We start from the raw sequence: 21887 nt of genomic DNA on the forward strand, positions 1-21887 counted from the left end.
TTCCAGGATGGAGAAGCTAAGTCTTTGTATTAATTCTGGGACCCCTTCATAATCCTGCAAGCAGGATGGCTTTGAAGAGCAAGTAGATTGGAGGCTGATGCTTTGAAAGGAATAGGGGAATGAGCAGCTGGGATGCTGGAGGAAGGTTGATTAATTTTTTTCTCCTTAAGCCTGGGAGGCAGAGGGCTGGGGGTTCGGCTAGGAGGAAGAGGTCCAATGGGCATTAGAGACTTGTGTTTAGCTAGCATGCAGCTCCCTAGTGGCAGTCAGACCTTGGAAGGGGGGATGGGTCTCCGGAGGTGAGTGGAGATTGGAGATTGAATGCCACAACCTTGAAATTGTTTTCACAAGTCATCTGATTTGAGTGGAGAAGATCACTTGGGTGAACTTCTGTTGTACAGCCTGATAAGGGCTCAGGGATGGTGGTGGGGGGAAATGGGGCACCTGAAATAAAAGTGTTTTGCAGAAAGAGAATGTCTGAGCTTGAGACAAGGATCTAAGTGTTGGCAGGTGTACTCTTGTTACGCATAACATGGGGCTGGTTTTAGAAGCTCCTCAAGCCAGAGCCAGACATTTTACTGAGCTTTGGGGAACAATGGCTGTGTGACTGTGAACTTAGAGAGGTGTCGTCCTAGAGCCAAAGCTTGGGACACCCAGTGTGTGCAGACAGGAGTCTGAACCAGCCAGGACGTTACCATGTATCGCTCATTGCTGTAGAAGGTAACAGCATTGGTTAAACAAGACTCCACCTCCTCTGTTTTGTTTTGGGAAGAGAACTGCATCTTCTGGTCTAAGTCATGAACCTCACGGTGTCTTAAGATATTCAAGGATGAGAAGGTCTAAAAAAGGAGAGACTAAACTTTCTAAAAGGGGCTTGAATGATTCACTGGAAAAAAAAAAAGACATAAGGCCTCTGAGTTTATGACACAGGTATTTACTATTCATGCTTTGGGGAAAACTTGGGAAGTTCTAGTATTTATGGGAGAGTATTTATGATGTTATGATGGCTTCTGTTTCTTTTTTTTTTCCCAAATATGTATTTGTCTTATTCTGTGTGGTTCTGGAGAGCAAGATAATAAAAAAGTTTTAGCGGCATGGGTGTAGGAACAGATATTCCCTACCAAATCCCAGCACATGTTTTGGGCTCAATACGTTTTTCAGTAAATGACTCCATGCCTGCCTGCATGACAAATGAAAACATATGGATGAAACTTACAGGGAGACAGATTTTGGATTCAGCTTATCTTTTTAATAATTTGAGTTATTCATAAATTAAATGGACTATGTGGGAAAGGCAATAAAATTCTCTATTACTGGGAGTGAAACAGGAGCAGAAAGACCATTTTTCAGGGAGGTGATAGAGGATTTATTTGTTAGATAATGGTTAGACCACATAAGCACTGAGAGTCCTAAAAACTCAGATATGCCAGTTCTAAAACTTTAAATCCAGGGGTCTTCATACAGAATCTTGGGAGAAGTATAAATAAGACTCATGAACTCAGAGAAATCTTTAAGAGGCATGTGTTCAATGGCATGTTTATTAAACAAATGCTCATGACAGATTTTCACAACAGCAACAAATGTTATTTCACTACATCGAATCTCCCTTACTAAGAAAAAAAACAACAATCACAGCGAGGTTGATGGATCTGGATGTTTTTTTCATGTTTTTTTCTGGGGAGCGGGGGAGTAAAACCAGTCTTCTCACTCGTTTTCTTCTCTTTTCCCTTCTTGAGCCTTACCCGATTTCATTTTCTTCACCTCCTCTCTGGCTAAGTATCCCCGGAAGGCTGCTTGGATTTTGAGAGCAGCGTTCTCTCTTTCTTCTTCAGAAGTTTCCTTCATGGAAAGGAGAAAAAGTAAGAGACTTCTTAAATATCCAGTATTTTTTTTTAAATTAACATACAATGTATTATTAGTCCCAGGGGTCCAGGTCTGTGAATCGCCAGGTTTATACACTTCACAGCACTCACCATAGCACATACCCTCCCCAATGTCCATAATTAAATATCCAATATTTTGATGCCATAAAAATAAGTGCAAAAATGTAATCAATATAGGGATGTAACAGTCGAGATCTGTTGCTTCCTAAGGGAATTTTATATACTGTCATGTTGTGTATGTTCCAAACGGTGAGTGCCAAAATAGCAGGAATTTTGTTTTCTCATTCTTTAATATGCCTCTGCAATAAATGATCAGTGCCAACTTCCCCCCTCAAAATAGCTCCTATTTAACAGTTTCCTAAGTAATGACATTTTTTTTGGGAAAATAAGTAAGAATCCTTGAAGCAGGGTAAAAACGTCAAGAATAGTAAATGTGCTGTTTCAAAATAATGATTACATGAAATTAATTTCTTAATTTTTCAATGATTAGCTAATCAGAATCATACATGTAAAGTGGACTGCCAAAGAAATCCTTTTAGTCCAATAATGTCAGTTTTAAGGTGGTTGGCTGAACATCTTCATATAGTTTTTGTTTTTGTTTTGTTTTTTTAAAATTTAGGTATGGGGTGCCTGGGTTGCTCAGTCCCTTGAGCACATGGCTCTTGATTTTGGTTCAGGTCCTGATTTCAAGGTCCTGGGATCAAGCCCTGTATTGGGCGTCATGCTCATCAAGGAGTCTGCCTGTCTCTGTCTTTCTCTGTCTCCCTGCTCTCTCCTCTCAAATAAACAAATAAATAAACAAAACCTTTCAAAAAAAATAAAATTTAGGTATTATTTACCTACATTATAATAAGTGAGACACACAGATCTTAAGTGTCTAATTCAAAAGATATATAGTTTTTTAAAAATTATTTATTTATTTATTTATTTATTTGTCAGAGAGAGAGAGTACACAAGCAGGGGTTTGGGGGCAGCAGGCAGAGGCAGAGGGAGAAGCAGGCTTCCCATGGAGCAAGGAGCCCCATGTGGGAATCAATCCCAGGGCCCCAGGATCATGACCCAAGCCAAAGGCAGATGCTTAACCGACTGAGCCACCTAGGTGTCCGATATTTAGTAGTTGTTGTTGTTTTTTTTAAGATTTTATTTATTTGGCAGACAGAGATCACAAGTAGGTAGAGCAGCAGGCAGAGATAGAAGGAGAAGCAGGCTCTATGCTGAGTAGAGAGCCCAATGCAGGGCTCGATCCCAGGACCCTGGGATCATGACCTGAGCCGAAGGCAGAGGCTTTAACCCACTGAGCCACCCAGGCGCCCCTGATACATAGTTTTTAATATATAGTTTTAAATTATAACAGTGATACATATACACTTAAAAATTTAAACATCAGGGAGCCTGGGTAGCTCAGTAGGTTAAGCGTCTGCCTTCTGCTCAGGTCATGATCCCAGAGTCCTGGGATTGAGCCCCATGTCTGGCTCTCTGCTCCGCAGGAGACTGTTTCTCCCTCTCCTTGCCACTCCCCCTGCTTGTACTCTCTCTCTCTGTGTCAAATAAATAAACAAAATCTTAAGAAATAAATAAATACTTAAATGTCACTCATAGTGGAAGTTTTCTCCCCCTTTCCAAATCTACTCCTAAGATGTAACCATTACTATGGGTTGAGTATATACAACTTTCCAAAATTTCTCTATATAAAAAGTATTCATATGGGTATATACATGGCTTTTTATTTTAAAAATGAGATCATACTAATTACAGTGTTCCCAATTACTTTTTCCTCATAACTATATATCTTGGTTCTCTTCTCTTTATTATTATTCAGTAGGTAACTGCCCATTCTTCTTCTTTTTTAATGACACCATGTATTACATGTACTAAGCAACTTGATTTATTTACTCAGTCTCCTGTTGATGGACCTTCAGGTTGTTTACACCCCTCACCCCATTAAAAAAACAATGAGGCAAATGTAGATCTCAAACTTCTGAATGCAAACAGAATGGTATTAAATCCTTTGAGATGATGCCCCAGTACGAGCAAATGAATTATAATGAAGCTGGAAATCAATAGGATCTCAATTCAAAGTCATGAAATGCTGATTAAGGGCAACTACTAAAGATATAAGGAAATGACTCCCTTTCTTCCCTGACCTCCCATTGCATCTTATGGCAATGTTAGGCCGATTGGGTTGTGTTGATATAATTCTGGAATAATTTATAAAGGTTATAGGTAAAAGTTAAGCCTCCAGCTGGGGAGGAGGTAAGGTATTCCTTGAAGAGGATGCCTACTTTGGGTGTCAGTTAATGGGTGACTAATGGGGACATTAGAACATGAAAAGGAACTCAGAAGTTTGGCCTTCAGCACTGTAGAGAGTGAGTTCTTTCTCACTAGGTTTGGTCGTCTTGAGTCTGGACTATGAAGAGTATAGATAGTGATATGCTGGTAAATGCTTAGATATAGAGTCTCCAGAAAAAATGTCTGATTTGCAGTATTGGCCATGATCTTCATACTCCTACCATGGCTGATTTCAAGCTACCAAGCAGACATTGCTGATCATGGGTTGTATAGAGATGTGCACAGTTGTCTCTTGAGAGCTGGATGTAGCACACTCCTGGGCATAGGTGTCTTTGAAGGTGGGCCCTACTTAAGTCTTTATTGCTTAGAGGCAGGCTGCTTATCAGGAAGTCATTTTGTAGACAACAGTGCATGGAAGGTGAATAAGACACATTGTGTAAAGCCATTCTGTTTGGTGGTATGTGATTCTCTGGGTTTCCTTTTGTTATCTCTGAACCTTTGTCACTGTGTGGTGGTGAGAGCATCAATTAGTGAAAAATTTTCAATGTGGAAAGTGAATCTAAAGGATTAAGAGTGAGGCAGTGAGTTCTGTCTGTTTTTCCCTTTGGGGAGATTTCCCCATTCATTGACATTCTTGGAAAAAAAAAAGATTTAATTTTAAGGGGAAGAAGGAGTTTTCCTTTACGATAGGCATAGCTAAAAATGATCTACCAGTTAGTTTATCACTGATGCCAGTTATCTAGAAAGCAAAATCATAATTTTAGCAATATGGGTAACAGACTGGATTCCTATTTGGAGTATAATTTTAAATTGAGTGATATGATTCTTTGTAGGAATCTAATAGTATATGGAAAACATAACTTACTAAGGCTTTGACTGGTGTCTCATCCTCTTTCACAGATGTGCTAGACTTTTCTTTTTCAGACTCACAACTCTCAGGTGATTCATGCTCCTGGAAGAGGGGTGACAGGGCCAAAGAGTCAATCCAAAATAGTAAAGTCTTGGGTCAAACCTCTTAAAGTCATTAAATACTGCTGTATGTTATTGAGAAGTAGTAGGAATTAAATACATACTGATTTTTTATTTTTTATTTTTTTTAAAGATTTTATTTATTTATTTGACAGAGAGAGATCACAAGTAGACAGAGAGGCAGGCAGAGAGAGGGAGGGAAGCAGGCTCCCTGCCAAGCAGAGAGCCCGATGCGGGACTCGATCCCAGGACCCTGAGATCATGACCCGAGCCGAAGGCAGCGGCTTAACCCACTGAGCCACCCAGGCGCCCCCATACTGATTTTTTAAAAAAGGAAAGTAGGTTGGAAAAAAAGAGAAATACATGAAAATTTTCAAAGGAATATGCATAAACAAATGTGACCAATTGGTGGATTGGTGAATCGGTGAAAATGCAGATTTTTTTGCTTTTGGAATGTGTGTAACACTATTTCATATGAAAAACAAGTTATTGTCTTATACTAAAAGGTGTTAAGATGCTGTAATGAATCTTGAACAAAGTATAAAAAAGAAGTGCTGTTAGTTTTTAAAAATAAGAGCAAAATATATGCTACTATGTCCCATAGTGTGAGTCAAGTTTTGATGGTGTTCCCCAGTAGATTTGGGGAATTTGGGGAAAGTCAAGTTGACTTTTTAATGGAGTCTGTAGATTCAAAACCATGTCAAAGAGTTAAGTTCTGCTTGGGGAACCATTTAAGTAAAAAAAGGGAAATCAGCTCTGCCTATTTTGACATGGTTGTTGAAATTTTCCACCAAAATATAGAGGCGTTGCTAATTCACAGCCTATGGGAAGAGTTTCTTTAATCTATAAAACAGAAATTTGAAGACATATAAGCTAATTAGTAAAGTCTTTAGAATTCAAAAGAGATGAAAAAAACACCTTGAAATTGCTATGTGACACAAAGATTTAAAACTTTCTGACATTATTCCTTTGATTGAAATAAAACATGAACACAGAGAATCTTGTTAAATGACTAGATGGAAACAAACTCAACACCCCCATATCTGGCAGGCACAAATGGATGGAACTTTACTTTTGAACTCACGGAATTTAAGTGACAGGTATTTCCCCAGGAAATTCCCCAAATCTACTGGGGAACACCATCAAAACTTGAACTTGGCTAATTCCCTTTAATTCTAATATCTGATGGTGCTTTGTGGCTAACGTAATATCTCAGTTGTCTAGAAGAGTGCTTCTCAGACTTGAATGTACCTACAAATTACTTTGGGGGAGCTTGTTAAAGTTCAGCTTCCAACTTGCAGATCTGGAGTAGGGCCTGAGACAAAATTTCCATCAAGTTCCCAGTTAGTTGATGTCAGTGATGCAGGGATGCACACAGCTTTTCTCAACCAGTGTTCCTCTTCTGGACCACAGAACACAGAAAGTTTTGAGTGACTTGTCTCATAATTCTCTCAAGGACGGTATATAATTAAAGCCATTCAAGGAAAAAAGGAGGGACACCAATTTCTTACATGCAATCAGTGCCTTTGGCTTAGGCAAAATAATATTATTTTATTTTATTTTTAAAAGATTTTATTCATTTATTTGACAGAGAGACACAGCAAGAGAGGGAACACAAACAGGGGGGAGTGGGAGAGGGAGAAGCAGGCTTCCCGCTGAGCAGGGAGCCTGATGCAGGGCAGGGAGCCCGATGTGGGGCAGGGAGCCCTATGCGGGGCTCCATCAAAGGACCCTGGGATCATGACCTGAACCACCCAGGCACCCTAGGGCTTAATTATTTTGAGGAACCTTGGCTGAAAAAGGCTGATTCTGAGAATGCTGCTAAAGAGAAGGTATGTTCAGTCTCTGAACAGATTAGCTTTATAGAAAAAACTCTCCCATTATGAATTTAAATTCTAATCAGTCTTTTGTAAGATGTCAATGATGATGAAACAACTGGATGGATGGTGTTTTATGAAATGCCATTCATGAATTCAACAAAAGTTTATTGAAGATCTGCTATTGCTAAGCATTGTGATACCCAATACAATTTGAAGAATAAATGAGTAATTATTCTGTAACTTTCAAGTTCATTCTTCCTGTTGATCACCTTTCCATTTCAGCTAAGTATCTGTCCATGATTCAAATAATTTAGAAAAAAATTTCTCATCAGAAAGAACAGCACAATTAAAAAGGTTTAATAAGATATTTGTTTGCCTTTCATGATGTTCATGATTCTGGGAAGACTGCAATATTCTCTGTTTTGGTGGCAGGGAGAAGAAGATAACCAAATCCATGAGTTTCCTGGGTCCATACCTTGAAAGCATGGTTGTTATAGAAGCGGTCATCTACCTTAGTCCCCCATTCTGCTGGGTCAAAGTTGGTTTCTAAATAACAAAAATATTATAATTTCAGACTTATTTTGAGTTCATTAAAGTAAATCCAGAATAGTAACACAAAACAAGTTTTCTTTTTCAAACCACAGGTTCTTTACTGCCAGTTGAAAATATTATTATGTATATAACCTAACATTGTAAACATAACCAGTGATCACAGAATATATGATGATGAATTAATAAACATTAGATGAGCCCTTGGGGATATTTAGAAAGGCAGTAAAAAAATATAATTTCTGCTTTATAGAATTTATAATATGGGAGAGAACAAATGCCAATACTTAAATACAAATACAGAAACTCATAAACATGTATCAGTAAACACAAGAAAATGTATAAAAATAAATGCTAAATAGCAAGGAAGTTTGGAAAAGTGAAGAATCGGAGAGGTTTTTAAAAAATGAAGCATATTATATAGTTAGTAGACATAGGCTGTATTTATATTCAAGCAGAATTTTCCTTTAACTTTTCGTTATAAACAATTTTAAACTTAGAAAGTAGAAAGAATAATATAGCAGAATCTCATGTGCACATTATTCACATTCAACAATTATAAACTCATCATTTATCTTATTTTATCTGTAATTTCACTCAATTTCCCTCTCTTTCGTCTGATTATTTTCAAGCCTGTTCCAGGCACCCTATTGTTTTATCTACAAATATTTATTTTAAAGCCACAATACTATTATCACATCTAAAAATACTAACAATAATGCCTTAATATCAGCTATCCAAATTTTCCCTATTGTCTAATATATTTTTGGCTTTTTTTTTTTTTACTGTTGATTTGTTCAAATCAAAACCCAAACAGTAGGCACACACAGTATTTTGTTATGCCTTTCCCATCTCTTAATTGAAAGAGATTGTCACCTATCTCTCAGCCCACATTTTTTCCCTGCAATGTTTTTGTTGAGGAAATTGAATCATTTTTCCTTTGGAGTTTTCCACAGTTTAGATATTTCTGATTCCACTCCCATGATGACTTTTAACAAGTTCCTTTGCTTTTGAATTTCCTGTAGCTGGTTCAGGATTTATTTATTTAGGTATTTATTTATTTATTTATTTGGCAAGCGTACTTTATAGATAGCATAGTGTAATTGTCAGGATATAATATCTGGTTGTATCTCTTTTTATAATCTTTAAAGGCCCATTGATGATGATTGCTTAGATCATTTCTTTAGGGGTTGCAAAATGGCAATGTTGTTATTTGATCATGACTTCTTTATTTCTGGAGTAATCAGTAAAGAAAAACTTACCCATAGCAACTATTTGGTTATCCTGACATACAGTTCATCCAGAAAAGGCATTTTAAAGTTTTGATTCTTTCCCCTTATCAACCAGTTTACAGAATAATCATTTGGTTCCTTAGGATCCTCTTAAGGAGGTTTTCTTTGTTTGTTTGTTTTGATCATTATGAACAAATGAATATTTAAGAAATTGGATCAACTTCAATCCCTTGCATTTATTCTTCTTCTTGATGCTCTAATTGTCCAGACTTGGCTGGTAGGAGCTCATTCAGGTGTTCAGATGCTCCGGAGTGCTTTGGAAACAACTCTAGCAATCTTTGACAGTTTCCTTCTTTTCTGGGACTAGATGTTCAGGCTCAACCTGCATATTTCCTCCCCAATTCACAGAATTAGGTAGTTCTCTAAGAAACCTTGGTTCCTGGGAAATGGTAGCTAGAGGCCACAGTCTAGAAGCTAAGTGCTCACCAGTACTGGGTTAATGATTGTTTTGTGGCCTTTTAAAAAATGCATACAGTTAGAAAACATTTTTTCATTTTTACAGAGAAAACATGTCATTGAAGTCACACTGATATTTTTCTGTTCAAATTTAGGATTATTAACTTCCTTCATTTTTATATGTTTGTCATTTTTCTTATGGTAAAAATCTTAGTCCTAATAACAGTAGGATAGTGACTTATTTGCTATGTCCCACAGTGTATAAGAACTATAATTATACTATAATTTTAATTAAACTATGATATTATTAACAATGATTACTGAAAACAATTCAAGACTTCTAACTTCATTTTGTTTTTAGGCTATCTCCGCTGAGGGATGTATAGTCAAATTACTGTGTTATAAAGTCACTTGAAAAAAAAAAGAATTAATTCTTTTCTGTGTGGTTATATCTACCCAGTCAATACTAGCTAGGTTTGTTTGTTTCATTTTCCTAATGAACTTTAGAGAGTCAACAATTTTAAAAATTTATTTCCACTTTAAAGTATGTTAAACATTTATGATTTTCAGTTCAATATATATTCAGAGAATTCTAGTTTTTTTTTTTTTTTTCCTCAAGATTTATTTGACAGAGAGAGACCTAGTGAGGGAGGGAACACAAGCAGCGGGGGTAGGAGAGGGAGAAGCGGGCTTCCCGCAGAGCAAGGAGCATAATGTGGGGCTCCCGTTGAGCAGGGAGCCTGATAGTGGCTCAATCCCAGGACCCTGGGATCATGACCTGAGCTGAAGGCAGACGCTTAACTGACGGAGCTACGCAGGCGCCCCTAAACATACTTTTTCCTATGTTACTTTTTTCACCTAATGTATCCTGAAGATCACTCCATGGCAACATATAGAGATCGTCCTCACTCTGGTTTTGTTTGTTTTACAGTTGTATATAATGGATGTCCTCTAGTTTATACAACAAATCCCATATGATGGATATTTGGCTTGTTCCCTCAAAGAATGATGCCATGAAATGGGGAGAATTTGAATTTCTATGTCAAATTCTCTCCCTTGGTGTTATATCATTTTGTATCTCCTCCAGCAATGTATAGGACTGCCTATTTCTCCTCCAGCCTTGCCTGGAATAAATTGGCAAACTTTGGCTTTTTGCCAGTCTGATGGGAGTGGTCCCCACTGTAGTTTTGATTTTTGGCTTCTGTTGCTATGGGTTAGTTTTAGTATGTTCTCATATGTTAAGGGCCATTTGCATTTTGTGTGTTTGCTCATATCTCTAGACCATTGTTTTATATAAGGTTTATTAGTTTTTTCTTCAGTATTTTTAAAAATATTTTATTTATTTATTTGACAGAGAGAGGTCACAAGTAGGCAGAGAGGCAGGCAGAGAGAGAGGGAAGCAGGCTCCCCGCTGAGCAGAGAGCCCGATGAGAGGTTTGATCCCAGGACCCTGATATCATGACCTGAGCTGAAGGCAAAGCCTTTAACCCACTGAGCCACCCAGGTGCCCCTAGTTTTTTCTTCAGTATTTTTACAAACCTTTAATTATCAAGTTTATTAACCTGTTGTGATATAAATTACAAGGTTTCCTCAGTTTGTCATTTGTAGTTTCATTTTTCTCATGGTGATTTTGTCATGGAAAAGTTTACTTTTATGTAGTCAATCCTATTAGTCTTTTTCCCTAATTGCTTTTGAATTTTTAAGTAATTATTGATAGCAATTTAGCTAGCAATTTTTTTTCCTCTCTTATATTACAGAGAAATTCATCCATGTTTCCTTCTAGTATTTGTATGGTTTCATTAAAAAATAATTTAAATCTTCGGTCAATTTGGAATTTACCCTGGTGTATGTTGCAAGGAACAGATCTAATTTTATCTTTTTCCATCTTTATCTCAACATAGTCTACCTTATAAAAAGTCTACCTTCTCCCTAGTGATCTCAGATACCACTTATATCAAATGCTGATACGTTTTCTATCAGAAAAAAATCAAAGTTAAGACTAATAATTACCTATGAAGAATGCTGGCAAGGGAAATCTTGCATCATGTGAGAGACTGGGCTAGAGGACTTTTTCTTCCCTTTTGGAGAGACTACGTTCTGATAGATGTATCATTTGGATAATTCGCCTTTAGTTTGCGTAAATGGAAATGGGTATGCTTTAAATTTTTTCAAATAGTTTTGTCTAATTCTTATTAGTTAGAGACTAGTAAGCTGAGACCATTAATCTGAATCACAAATTTCTTTAATTATCATGATCAGTAACAATGACTCAAATGTTTTTGTAATGGGGCATTTCTGAGATCTAAAATTAAAGAAATGACTAAAGTCTTCTTAATCATGAATTTGTAAAATTAATGTTATAATAACAAAATTAAATTAATGCTCATTAGAATTCACCTCTTACCCTAAAAGATTTCTCTTAATAGCTTTTTAGAGGCACATAAGTTTTAAATTGTGCAACAGATATTCACAATGTGAAAAGACCAGCAACATTCAGGAATTTGGCAGAGATTCTAGGCTCTGCCAGGGTTCAGCAAAGAAGATGGCGGAGCTGTGCAGTGTGTATGGGAGTTGCTTGAATTAAAAACTTGTGGGAGGGGGCGCCTGGGTGGCTCAGTGGGTTAAGCCTCTGCCTTCAGCTCAGGTCATGGTCTCAGGGTCCTGGGATTGAGCGCCGCATCAGGCTCTCTGCTCAGCAGGGAGCCTGCTTCCTCCTCTCTCTCTCCCTGCCTCTCTGCCTACTTGTGATCTCTCTATCAAATAAAAAAATAAAATCTTTTTAAAAAAAAGTTAAAAAAAAACTCGTGGAAGGTTTCCTTCTTCTGGAAAATGATTTCAAATCAAATGCTTACTTACTTGTAGTTTTCTTGTTACCTTTACCACTCTGTTGGAATACTGCAGTCAAAAGTAATGATGGAAACAGCTTATACAAAGTGGTTGTTCTAGTCAAAAAGGGGTTTTTTAATAGAAATGTATAGCTGTAATAATTCTCATTTTGACTACTGGATCAGGTCTTGATAGTTATGAACCTTCAAGAATGGGAATTTGGACATTTTATTTCTGGAAATGAAGAAACTGCTTTGGCTCTCAGCCAAAGAGTCACTGTGAGTATGAATCTGGGCAGGACAGGACCTTGGGAGAATAGAGAAAGGATATAAATCACCTTCCCAAGCTGGAATTTCATTTTTTATTTTTTAAGTAGGCTCCACATCCAGTGTAGAACCCAATGTGGGGTGTGAGTTCATGACCCCAAGATCAAGACTTGAGCCAAAATCAAGAGTCAGATGCTTAACTGACTGAGCCACCCAAGCACCTCTGGAATTTCACTTTAAAAGTAGTGTTTCTCTGTGACTTTTTGCAGGCTAGTTTCATATACCCCAGCAAACACCAATCTATTTAAGGAGCACGGAATTATTATTATTATTTTTAACAATACTTATAATACTTTCAAGTAAGAAGAGTCACCATGTAAAGAAAACCACAAACTTTCCTCCTAGGAGGATGAGACAGTCAACTGCCTGGCATGCACTGAAACAGCCTGTTGGAAAATCGAGAGCTGGACTGGATGACCTCTTGAGGTTTCCTTCCACCCAGTGTGTCCATGAAGAATACAATGAAGAAGGTCTGTGTAACCAACTGGTAATTTTCAATAATGTGAAATAACTTGATTTATGAGATCTTGTCATAAAGGCACATGTTTTCAATAGCAAGAACGGTTATTTGAAGCTACCTGCCTTCTAAAAACTTTCTATGGAATGAGGACTTAAGCCAGTTTCACCATAACCAAATACTCAGTCTCTTACTTAAAAAAAAAAAAAAAGCCTATTTAAAAAAATCTTACTCTCTCGTTTCTCTAGAAGATTTTCAAAGTATGCTGCTGCAAAAGCTGGTATATTTTCTGGTTGCTCCCTCAGAATCTCGCGTGTCAGCCCTTCAAGAAGATTTCCAAATCCTTGTGGAATTCGGTAGTGGGTGTTGGAGAATGGAATCGACATCTCCTTGGAAGGAACTGCCTATTGTACCTAGAGATTCATTAGAGAGTACTGTCTTTAAATTTGTCTGATTTTACTTATATAATCACAATTATGACAACAAATTATTCCTGAGCTCCCAATTTTCTGGACTTCAGTTCTTTCCCCCCAACACAACTCCAATCCATCACTTCTTCAAGTTTTGAACTCTCCATCATTAATTAGAATATTACAAAAACAGACTCATTTACTAGGCCAAGTCATCTTTTTAAATTACAAAAATTACAGATTTTTCACAACGTTAAGTACTTTTTCTCTCTGTCCCTCTTGTCTTTAAAAGGTGAGGGTAATTTCTGCTATCCCACAGGAACTTAGAGAGAAGCATTGTTAAAAATTCATCATAAATCGCTGTTTGGGGTCTAAAATTTTTAAAAAATTGAATTAAGAACTAACCTTGGTTCTAGAAATTATTCTAATTCGTTGAATGAAGAAGTTTAACACTTAAGGTCTTGCCCTTTGTTTCCACTTCTGAAGCATGACCTAAAATGCCCCAAAGCACCTACATACTCTGAAAGGGGCAGCAGGGTCAGAGTGGGGCGGAGGCAAGATCACGATTTTGCAGTCGGAAGGTCCATGATTTTGGGATTCTTGTGTTTTCTGGTTTTGTCTTGACCAGGTCTTATCTTCCTGTCTTGGAATACAAGGACTGGATTAAGGACAGCTGCCAAGCAGCGGGTTGGGCTGCTGAGTATGCAAACGACACTCAGGGACCCGGCCTTTTCGTGAAGGTGCCCATTTTTTGGCAAGTCCGCAAGCCGTAGTAGGGGTCTAGGTGAGGGACTAGAAGGTTTGATGAGGCCCAAAGTGCGGAGGATGTTTTTCTGTTTTTGAGGGAACAGGAGATGAGGCACTGAATCATTGTCGGGTTGTGAGAAGGACAGGTAACCCCCTGAACCACTGTGGGGAGTGGAGGGCGACTGGAGGGGGGACACGGGTCTAGTCGGCGGCGGGACGTCGAGGATCTGGGATTTCAGACTCTCGCAGAACGGGCTGCCTTGGCGCCCAATCTGCCTTCGCGATCCCGGAATGTGTCTGGGATCTGAGAGAATGAGAGAGGCGAAGGGAAAAGGCGAGGTGTCGGATTTGGAGAGGAAGTGGGGTAAACCGCCTCACCTCTCCGTTCTCTCAGAGCTGGTGCCGATGGTTCCGGTTGTTATTTCTCGTTGCTGGGTAACCGTTTTTTTTTCTTTTTTTAATTCAACTACGGCGGCCGGGAAGGGGTGAGGCATGGCCGCAGCCGGCGGCCAGCGGCCGGCTTCGCGACAGAACAGCCCGGGAGGGGTGGAGTCAGGCCTCCCCGCCCCGCGCAGGCCCCCCCCCCGCTCCCCGCCCCCCCCCCCCCCCCATCTCCGCCCCTGAAGTCCGTGTCCAGAGTCCCGCACCCGGGTGGCGGATCTTCGCCAACATGGTAGCGCCGGGATTTGTGTTTGGGCTGGTGCTGCCTTTAATCCTGCCGGCCGACACGAGTGCAGGTGAGGCGGCCCGGCTCGGCCCGACCCCTGCCCGTCCGCCTGCGCGGGCTCCCGAGATGCAGCGTCCTCTGCAGGACCCGCGAACCGCGACCCTGGAGCCGGCCTCGGGACCCAGGCCTAGGCCGTAGTGTCTGCGGTCGGTCCGCTTCCTCCACACCCTTGCACGGTCCTGATGACCGGTGTGGCTCAGAGGCACATGTGGGCGTATCTTAAGGGGGAGGCCCAAAGGTCCCCGACCGAGGCCCTCGAGGTCTTTGAATAACCGCAGGGGAAGTCGAAGGGGGGTGGCGAAGCTCATTAGATAATATTTGGAAACAGGTGACTGAGTCATCCCCAACATTTCCCTGCTGCCCCCTCAGTAGTACCCTTGGGGAGGGTTTGCTTCAAGCCTGGTTCCTTAGGGGAATTATATTTGACTAGTTTAAGTGGTGATTAGGATTAGGAAATACAACCCCCTCACTAGCTAAGAATATTTAAGGCTTAGCCTTGATTTCTGGCGCAGGTTACGGATTTCGGTGGTGGGATAATAGGCACGGCATCGGGGAGGAGGGCGACTCACTTTGACTACTGTCCAGGGCGGATCCTGTCATTTGACTACTCCAGGCTGGACACCGAGCCACAACCGTGGAGAACCAGAGGGTGGACTCCGCCCGCTAATGTCAAGTACAGTGATAATGCTGGACCCGTTGTTTCCCTCAAACCATTCAAACAGTGGACCCCAGAGATCCCTGCTAAGATATGAAAGTTGAAGTGAGAATGGGGACAGGGTGCAGAGAAATGACTCTTGCTCCGCCTGCGAACCCAGAAGTAGCCAGACTGAGACCGCCCGCAGCCCATCAGTAGTGTCTGGGGCTTTAACAAAAGTGTAGACCAGCACTGCTCTGTATAGCACTTTCTGACTGTCGTTCCCACTCAGTGACCTTCGAGTCCAGCCTAGGAGAGGAGAGTAAGGCCATTTTCAAATTAGTTTTTCTTTTAAAGGCTGTTAACTTTAATGCCAATACGTTATTCTGTCTTCACCTTTGGGTCTTACGGTTCCATTACTTTGATTTACAATGACTGTATTTTTCATTAATGCTTTAAATTTTCTTTACTTCTTATTTGGTTGCATATCCTGGCATCTTTCTTTCCAGTCGTTCCCCCTGTGCCCATGTTGACTGTGTAAAATAGTTGAAATGTATAAAAATATATGAGCAATGAAACAAAAAAATTCAATACCCACGGGTGTTGCACCCAACTTAATAACTAGGTCATTGCATTTTATTGAGACTCCCTGGGTGTTCCTCTCCAATGCATCCATCAGAGGTAACCTAAACACTGTCCTAATTTTGTCAGTCTAATTTTAATGACTACTTTTAATGTCCCCAGAATGCTAATTCCTGTTGTCTACTCCAACACCCAAATGAAGGAAAAATTGAAGACCTAAAAAAAAAAAAAATTCAAATGCCAAGTGCCTTGTATTTGACAAAAGGAATGACCAGCCCCGCCTCCTTTCCTAGTCTCCTATTTTGTCCATTGCTCAATTCCTTGGTAATGTTCCACTGTCTACTCTTATCGGCTTGGAATGTGAGCTTTATAAGGGCAGGGAATAGGACTTTTTTTTTTTTTAAATTTACCACCAGTATCTAACTGCAGCAGAGTGGAAATTGCAGTAACTTTGGAATCCAAGGTGGCTTGGTTTCTAGGCCTGTCTTAAACCACCTGTGTGGTTTCAGATTGGTCAAAGGAGTTGATGATGTGCAGTGTACTTAGCACTGTGCCTGCCACAAGTAAGCTCCCCAGTAAAACGTAAGCTCCCTGCTTCTAGCGGGATTGTTGTCAGTTTTCTTTTTCTTTCTTTTTCTTCCTGTTATATTCGCAGTGCTTAAAGTGGTGCCTGGCACACAGTAGGCATCAATAAATATTTGTCAAATTAATTAATTAATACTCAAGCTATTAACTGCAATTACCTAAGCTACCTGGGTGTCAGTCTGGTGATCAGTACGTAACATGATTGTACGTTGGGGTGTGAAAGATCCTTTCTACCTCTAAAATTCTTTAACGCAGGATGACTGAGTGGCTCAGTCATTAAGTGTCTGCTTTTGGCTCCAGTCATGATCCCAGGGTCATGGGATCGAGTCCCACATCAGGCTCCCCGCCCTGCGGGAGGCCCGCTTTTCCCTCTCCCTCTCCGCTTGCTTGTGTTCCCTCTCTCGCTGTGTCTCCCTCTGTCAAATAAGTAAATAAAATCTTAAAAAAAAATAAATAAAATTCTTTAATGCAGAATAGAGCCAGGCACAAGGAGGTCCAGTAAATGCATGTTGGCGAAAACAGACAGTCTCAGAAAGATGTGTCCCCTGTCTGGAAGACAATGGCTGCACTCAGAGAGCCCATCAGTTTGCACAGGCTCATGTGGGAGCAGACAGCTGGTTTCCTTCATTCTGTTCCCCCCTCCCCTCACCCTCTCTCTGCTTAGCTCTTAGCCCTTTGGTTTCCAGTTTTTGTTCCATATGAAGTACCTACCCAAGACTAGGCCCTCCCACACATGTGCCTCTCCCCTTCCCTCCAGCTTGCTGCCAACCTGCTTATGCAATTGTGGGGTGGGAGAGTCTCTTCTCGGAGCATTTTGCTTGTGGTAGCTGTGCCTCTCCAGCCCATTATCCAGCCTTCTGGATGATCTTTGGTTGTCATATCAGTTGTATGATGGGACTAAAAGCTCATGAGAGAGAGGGAGAGCAGAGCATGGTTAGCGACTGGGCTGTTACTCAAAACACAGGACAAATAGGCCATCGGGTCTGTCTGGGATAGACCCCATTAACTGTGCTGTCCTGTTAAGAGTAGCCTAAGGGGCCATCCTTATTTGTAGCTTCCAGGGAGGAAAATGTCAACCTTGTTAGTTCTCATTCTCCTTCCTGCCTATCATTTTTGCTTAAAGCCCTTAAAAAAATCCATAACTTTGTTAATTATTTTCTTCTAGGGATTTTAGTCTGTTTTGCTCAGACAAATTGGGACATAACTTAAGTTTTTTTTTTTTTTCCCTTGTTAAGTTTTGATGAGGAACTCACTGAGATAATTTGGATAGATGCTTGTTATTAATAAAATACTTCAATATAGGCTGCATGTTAAAAATAGGAATGATCTCGTTAAAGTGAGTTCTTATTCAGTCTTGTTAGTGACTCTAGAATAGAATCTGCAGTTTCAAGTGCTCTCCCTCTTGTTCTTTTTATATAATTTAGCTTGTGAGATGGGTAAAATTGAGACAGAAGACCTTTGTTCTGACATTTTGACCTTCTATTTCTCACTGACCTTATTATTTCATCTTAATTTATCTGTACTTGCCTTAGAGGGAAGCAGACATTGTAGATATTCATAAATGCTTATTTAGAATTTTCAGTGGGTTGTCCAAAAAAAAAAAAAAAACCCCACAATACAGGGAATTCTTTGTGGGAAATCGACACTGGTAGGATGGAAAAGGGGAGATAAAGAGTGAGGGGAAAGATTAGGGAAGGCTGTGTTGGAGGGAGACAGGTTTCTTTATTCCCAGCAACAAGGAGTGGGCATGGTAATAGAAAGTAGGGGAAGGAAGTGGTTTATTTTTCTCATAAATACCATCTGTGGGGTGTATAAGAGGAGCATGTTAGCAATTTGGGGGGAGAAAGTGAACCAGCAGGGCCAAGCCCCAGGGCAAAGTCAGATCAGGAGCTCTGAGGGGGAGGAGGCTGGTGGCACATGGGTTGCCCTAGGCTCTTTGAGTTTTTCTTTTATTGGTCACCTTGTACTATGCTGTCTATTGTTGGCAACCGTTCTTGTTAGGTCGCTTACCTAATTGGGAGGAATAAGATCTGGGCTTAGAAGAATGAAAAGGGCTGGATATAGTCAAATTGTCCTGTATGAAGACTTTCTGTTCCTTGCTGTTTGAGCAGGTTCAATTGGTGATGACGCTTTTCTAAGGGTTTGTTACATTTTTTAGATGTCACCTTTCGCTTCGCCTCATACATCAATAACTACATGGTGCTGCAGAAGGAGCCTGCCGGGGCAGTGATTTGGGGCTATGGCACATCGGGAGCCACAGTGACAGTGACTCTGTGGCAAGGTCAGGAAACCATCATGAAGAAAGTCACAAGTGTGAAAGGTAAGGAGGCTGGTCCTCTGTTCAGCTTTTGTCCTCTTCTGCCACCTGCTGGATAATCTGGAAATGAATGCTTAGGCTCCAGCTCAGGTTATCGCAGCCATCCATTATCCACCATCCCTAAGAGCTCAAGTATTTACCATGTGTAGGGCCCTGGGGATACAAAGGAAATCAAGACAAAGTCAAAGCCCTGCCATCCATGGTCTCATGGAGTAATGGGAATAGACACCAAGTCATAAATTGCAGCGTGATGAATACTATGGTGAAGGTGTATATAGGGTGTCATGGGATTCAGAAGAGAAACGTCTGACTCAGACTGGATGGTAAGAGACGGTTCCTGCAGAAACTACCATTTGAACTGAATCATATATGAAGGAGAGGCGGCATGGAGGAGGGATGAAGAGCTTAGGCTCTGGATTCACTGTCTGGCTTCAGGTTCTGACTCTGCCACATTATCACCATATAACCTCAGGCATGTTATTTAATGTCTCTGCATCACAATTTCCTTATTTTTAAAGTGGGGATAATAATGATATTTAAGGGTGCCTTGGTGACTCAGTCAGTGAAGTGGCTGCCTTCGGCTCAGGTCATGATCCCAGGGTCCTGGGATCGAGTCCCATATCGGGATCCCTGCTCAGCAGGGAGTCTACTTCTCCTTCTCACTCTTCTTCTGTGCTCTCTGTCTCAAATACATAAATAAGATATTTTAAAAAATGATATTTAGTATTATTGCAAAGATTAAATGAATTAACCCATGTAAAGTACTTAGAACAGTGCCAGGCGCACAGGAAGTACTGAATAAATGTTAGCTGCCACTATATTATATTTAGTCGGTCAAATATTTATTGAGTCCCTGTGTGCCAGATACTGTGCTGGGTAGTGGTGATACCATGATTAGCGAGATAGATGTGGTCTTCTTCTTCTTCTTCTTTTTAAAGATTTTATTTATTTATTTGGCAGGGAGAGACACAGCAAGAGAGAGAACACAAGCAGAGGCAGAGGGAGAAGCAGGCTTCCTGCTGAGCAGGGAACCTGATGTGGGGCTCCATCCCAGGACTCTGGGATCATGACTTGAGATGAAGGCAGACGTTTAATGACTGAGCCACCCAGGCACCCCTAGATGTGGTCTTCTAAGGAAGCTTACAGATAGGGGAGGAGAGAGAAAAATAATAAGCAATGACAGATAAGTGCGTTAGGTGCCACAGTCTAGAAGTGCAGTGTGCTCTGGGAGTGCCTAGAGGAGATAATTCACTTGGCCTGAGGTTTATCTTGAAAGACGAGTAGGGCAAACCAGGTAGGGGAATAGCCTGGATGAAAGCATGGAGGTGTGAGTAAGCACGGGTCCTTGGCGAGATGGCAAACAGGCTGGTTTGCTTGAACGCTGGGGTGTGTGACTGCTGGCAGATGATGGGGGAGAAGGTTGGAAATGTAGGAAGGCTTGTCTGTCACTGCTAAGGAGTATATATTCTGGTTTGGATTTTTAGATTTTAAGCAGCAAAATAACTCAGTTGGATTTGTATTTTAGAAAGATGACTCTGGCAGCACGGTGGAAAATGGATTGGAGATCAGTAAGAGTAGAGGTGGTGAGAACTGGTAGGCAGTTATGAGATTCTGGCAATAGACCGTGAAGGCCTGACCCAAGGTGGTGGCTGCAGGGATGTTCAAGAAGTTGAGAACCAGAAGCTTCCATGAGCAGACAGGTCCTACAAAGGATTCTCTGTCTAGAAGGGATAAAGCTGTGTAAGATAGCATGGGAAGAGCATAGCTGGAATTTACTGGAGGCAGGAAGTCACAGTCAGGGCTGGGTCAAGTGGAGACTGGATCAGATCTTGGTTAGAAGTAGCAATATAGCTATGGAGTATTCAAGGTGAGAGGCAGACAGGTAAGGAGGGTACTCTGGGGAGCAGTGGGGTGAAGGTGGGAGTTGGTGGTTTGAGCTGTGAGTTGAATATATGGATTACTGGGAAGCTTATGGAAATTCTTTTGGCCCTTGAAAACAAAGATTGCTGAATCAGTTCTTGTCAATATCCAATTCAGAGTGATCCAGACCCTGGTGCAGGCTCTTTGTAGTTAATTTCCATTCAATGAATATTTTTAACCATTATGTACCAGCCGTAGATGCAAGGCGAGTGCTTCTAGTTCTTGGATTTTAAAACTTCTTGAGGTAAGAATGTTATTGGGTGAGACTAAGGGTTAAAAGGGAAGCTTAAGCTGATTGAGAAATTGTTCTCTGTTAGATTTAAATGCTACTGGTGACCTATAGGGAATTCAAGAGATGAGTGGTGCTTTCTTTCTGTGTTGTGTCCATCTCAGAAATTAGGAGCACAGAGTATTTATTGAGCATAATCTCAGTAAATGATGTCGATTTATAAATCCAAAGAACCACTGTAGTTTAAATATAATAAATAGGATTTCCTTGGTGCCAATAATTAACATACCAATAAATATTTAGAAGACAGAGGCTACATAGTACTATAATGGTAGACACAGAAGATGTATATATATTTATATGTATATACATATATACATATGTATGTGTGTACATATATACATGTACATGTATATATGTTTATACTTTATATATATTTATCAGGCTCTCCACATTTGCTTGGTACAAAAAAAGGTATTTATTTAATGTAGATCCATAAACCTCCTTATAGGGGCATCTTGATCTTTGCCCATATATATAGCATTTTCAGATTTTTTAAAATGTTCTTATGCATTATTTTAAGTCTTTTCTCCCCTCATGGCTATCGTAAGACTAATATTTGGAATGGCCAGAGATGGGACATGAGGGTAGGTAGTGACAACAAGGCGTGAAATGTAATTAATTAGGGGGTGAGCCTTTCTTTTCCTTCATGGTGACAGTGAACTTGCTCACTTATCTTGAGTTCAATCCTATAAATATCAATCGAAGGTTTATTGTGTATAAAACACTGAAACCCTAGAAAATATGAAGTAGAATACAAATTGTGCCCATCCTGCAGGAACGCACTCTCTCATGCTTTACTTTCACATTCGGTACTTTAGGTTTCAGTAATGCTTCTGTTGCTTTACTGCAGAGTGATGTGTCATTTG

General features: G+C 40.3%; 2 protein-coding genes across 2 annotated transcripts in view; one reads left to right on the plus strand and one right to left on the minus strand.

Moving 5' to 3' along the window:
- Nucleotides 1–1674: 1674 nt before the first annotated feature.
- Nucleotides 1675–14450, minus strand: LOC111153854 (sperm autoantigenic protein 17). Its single transcript, XM_022513122.1, has 5 exons — nucleotides 14343–14450; nucleotides 13040–13220; nucleotides 7437–7507; nucleotides 5038–5124; nucleotides 1675–1839 (listed from the first exon to the last, which is right to left on the minus strand). Exons 2-5 carry the CDS (start codon nucleotides 13191–13193, stop codon nucleotides 1705–1707), a joined length of 447 nt encoding a protein of 148 aa, XP_022368830.1. The 5' UTR covers nucleotides 13194–13220; nucleotides 14343–14450; the 3' UTR covers nucleotides 1675–1704.
- A 148-nt stretch (nucleotides 14451–14598) lies between these two features.
- LOC111153910 (sialic acid acetylesterase) overlaps nucleotides 14599–21887 on the plus strand; it is a 39262-nt gene continuing 31973 nt past the window's right edge. The window contains exons 1-2 of the mRNA XM_022513219.1: nucleotides 14599–14701; nucleotides 18651–18812. Coding sequence (XP_022368927.1) covers nucleotides 14635–14701; nucleotides 18651–18812 — 229 coding nt within the window. The 5' untranslated portion in view covers nucleotides 14599–14634. The remainder of the gene's footprint in view (nucleotides 14702–18650; nucleotides 18813–21887) is intronic.

The sequence above is a fragment of the Enhydra lutris genome, unplaced genomic scaffold (assembly GCF_002288905.1).
Source record: "Enhydra lutris kenyoni isolate GAN:26980312 unplaced genomic scaffold, ASM228890v2 scaffoldscaffold34, whole genome shotgun sequence".
NCBI lineage: Eukaryota > Metazoa > Chordata > Mammalia > Carnivora > Mustelidae > Enhydra > Enhydra lutris.

What these genes read in the sequence shown, in the direction of transcription:
- LOC111153854 (XM_022513122.1), bottom strand. Translation starts at nt 13,193, where the DNA reads ATGTCGATTCCATTCTCCAACACCCACTACCGAATTCCACAAGGATTT. An exon ending in ATAACAACCATGCTTTCAAG is followed by an intron (nt 5,125 to 7,436) that starts GTATGGACCCAG and finishes CCCCTCTTCCAG; the next exon opens with GAGCATGAATCACCTGAGAG. An exon ending in AGACACCAGTCAAAGCCTTA is followed by an intron (nt 1,840 to 5,037) that starts GTAAGTTATGTT and finishes CTTTCCATGAAG; the next exon opens with GAAACTTCTGAAGAAGAAAG.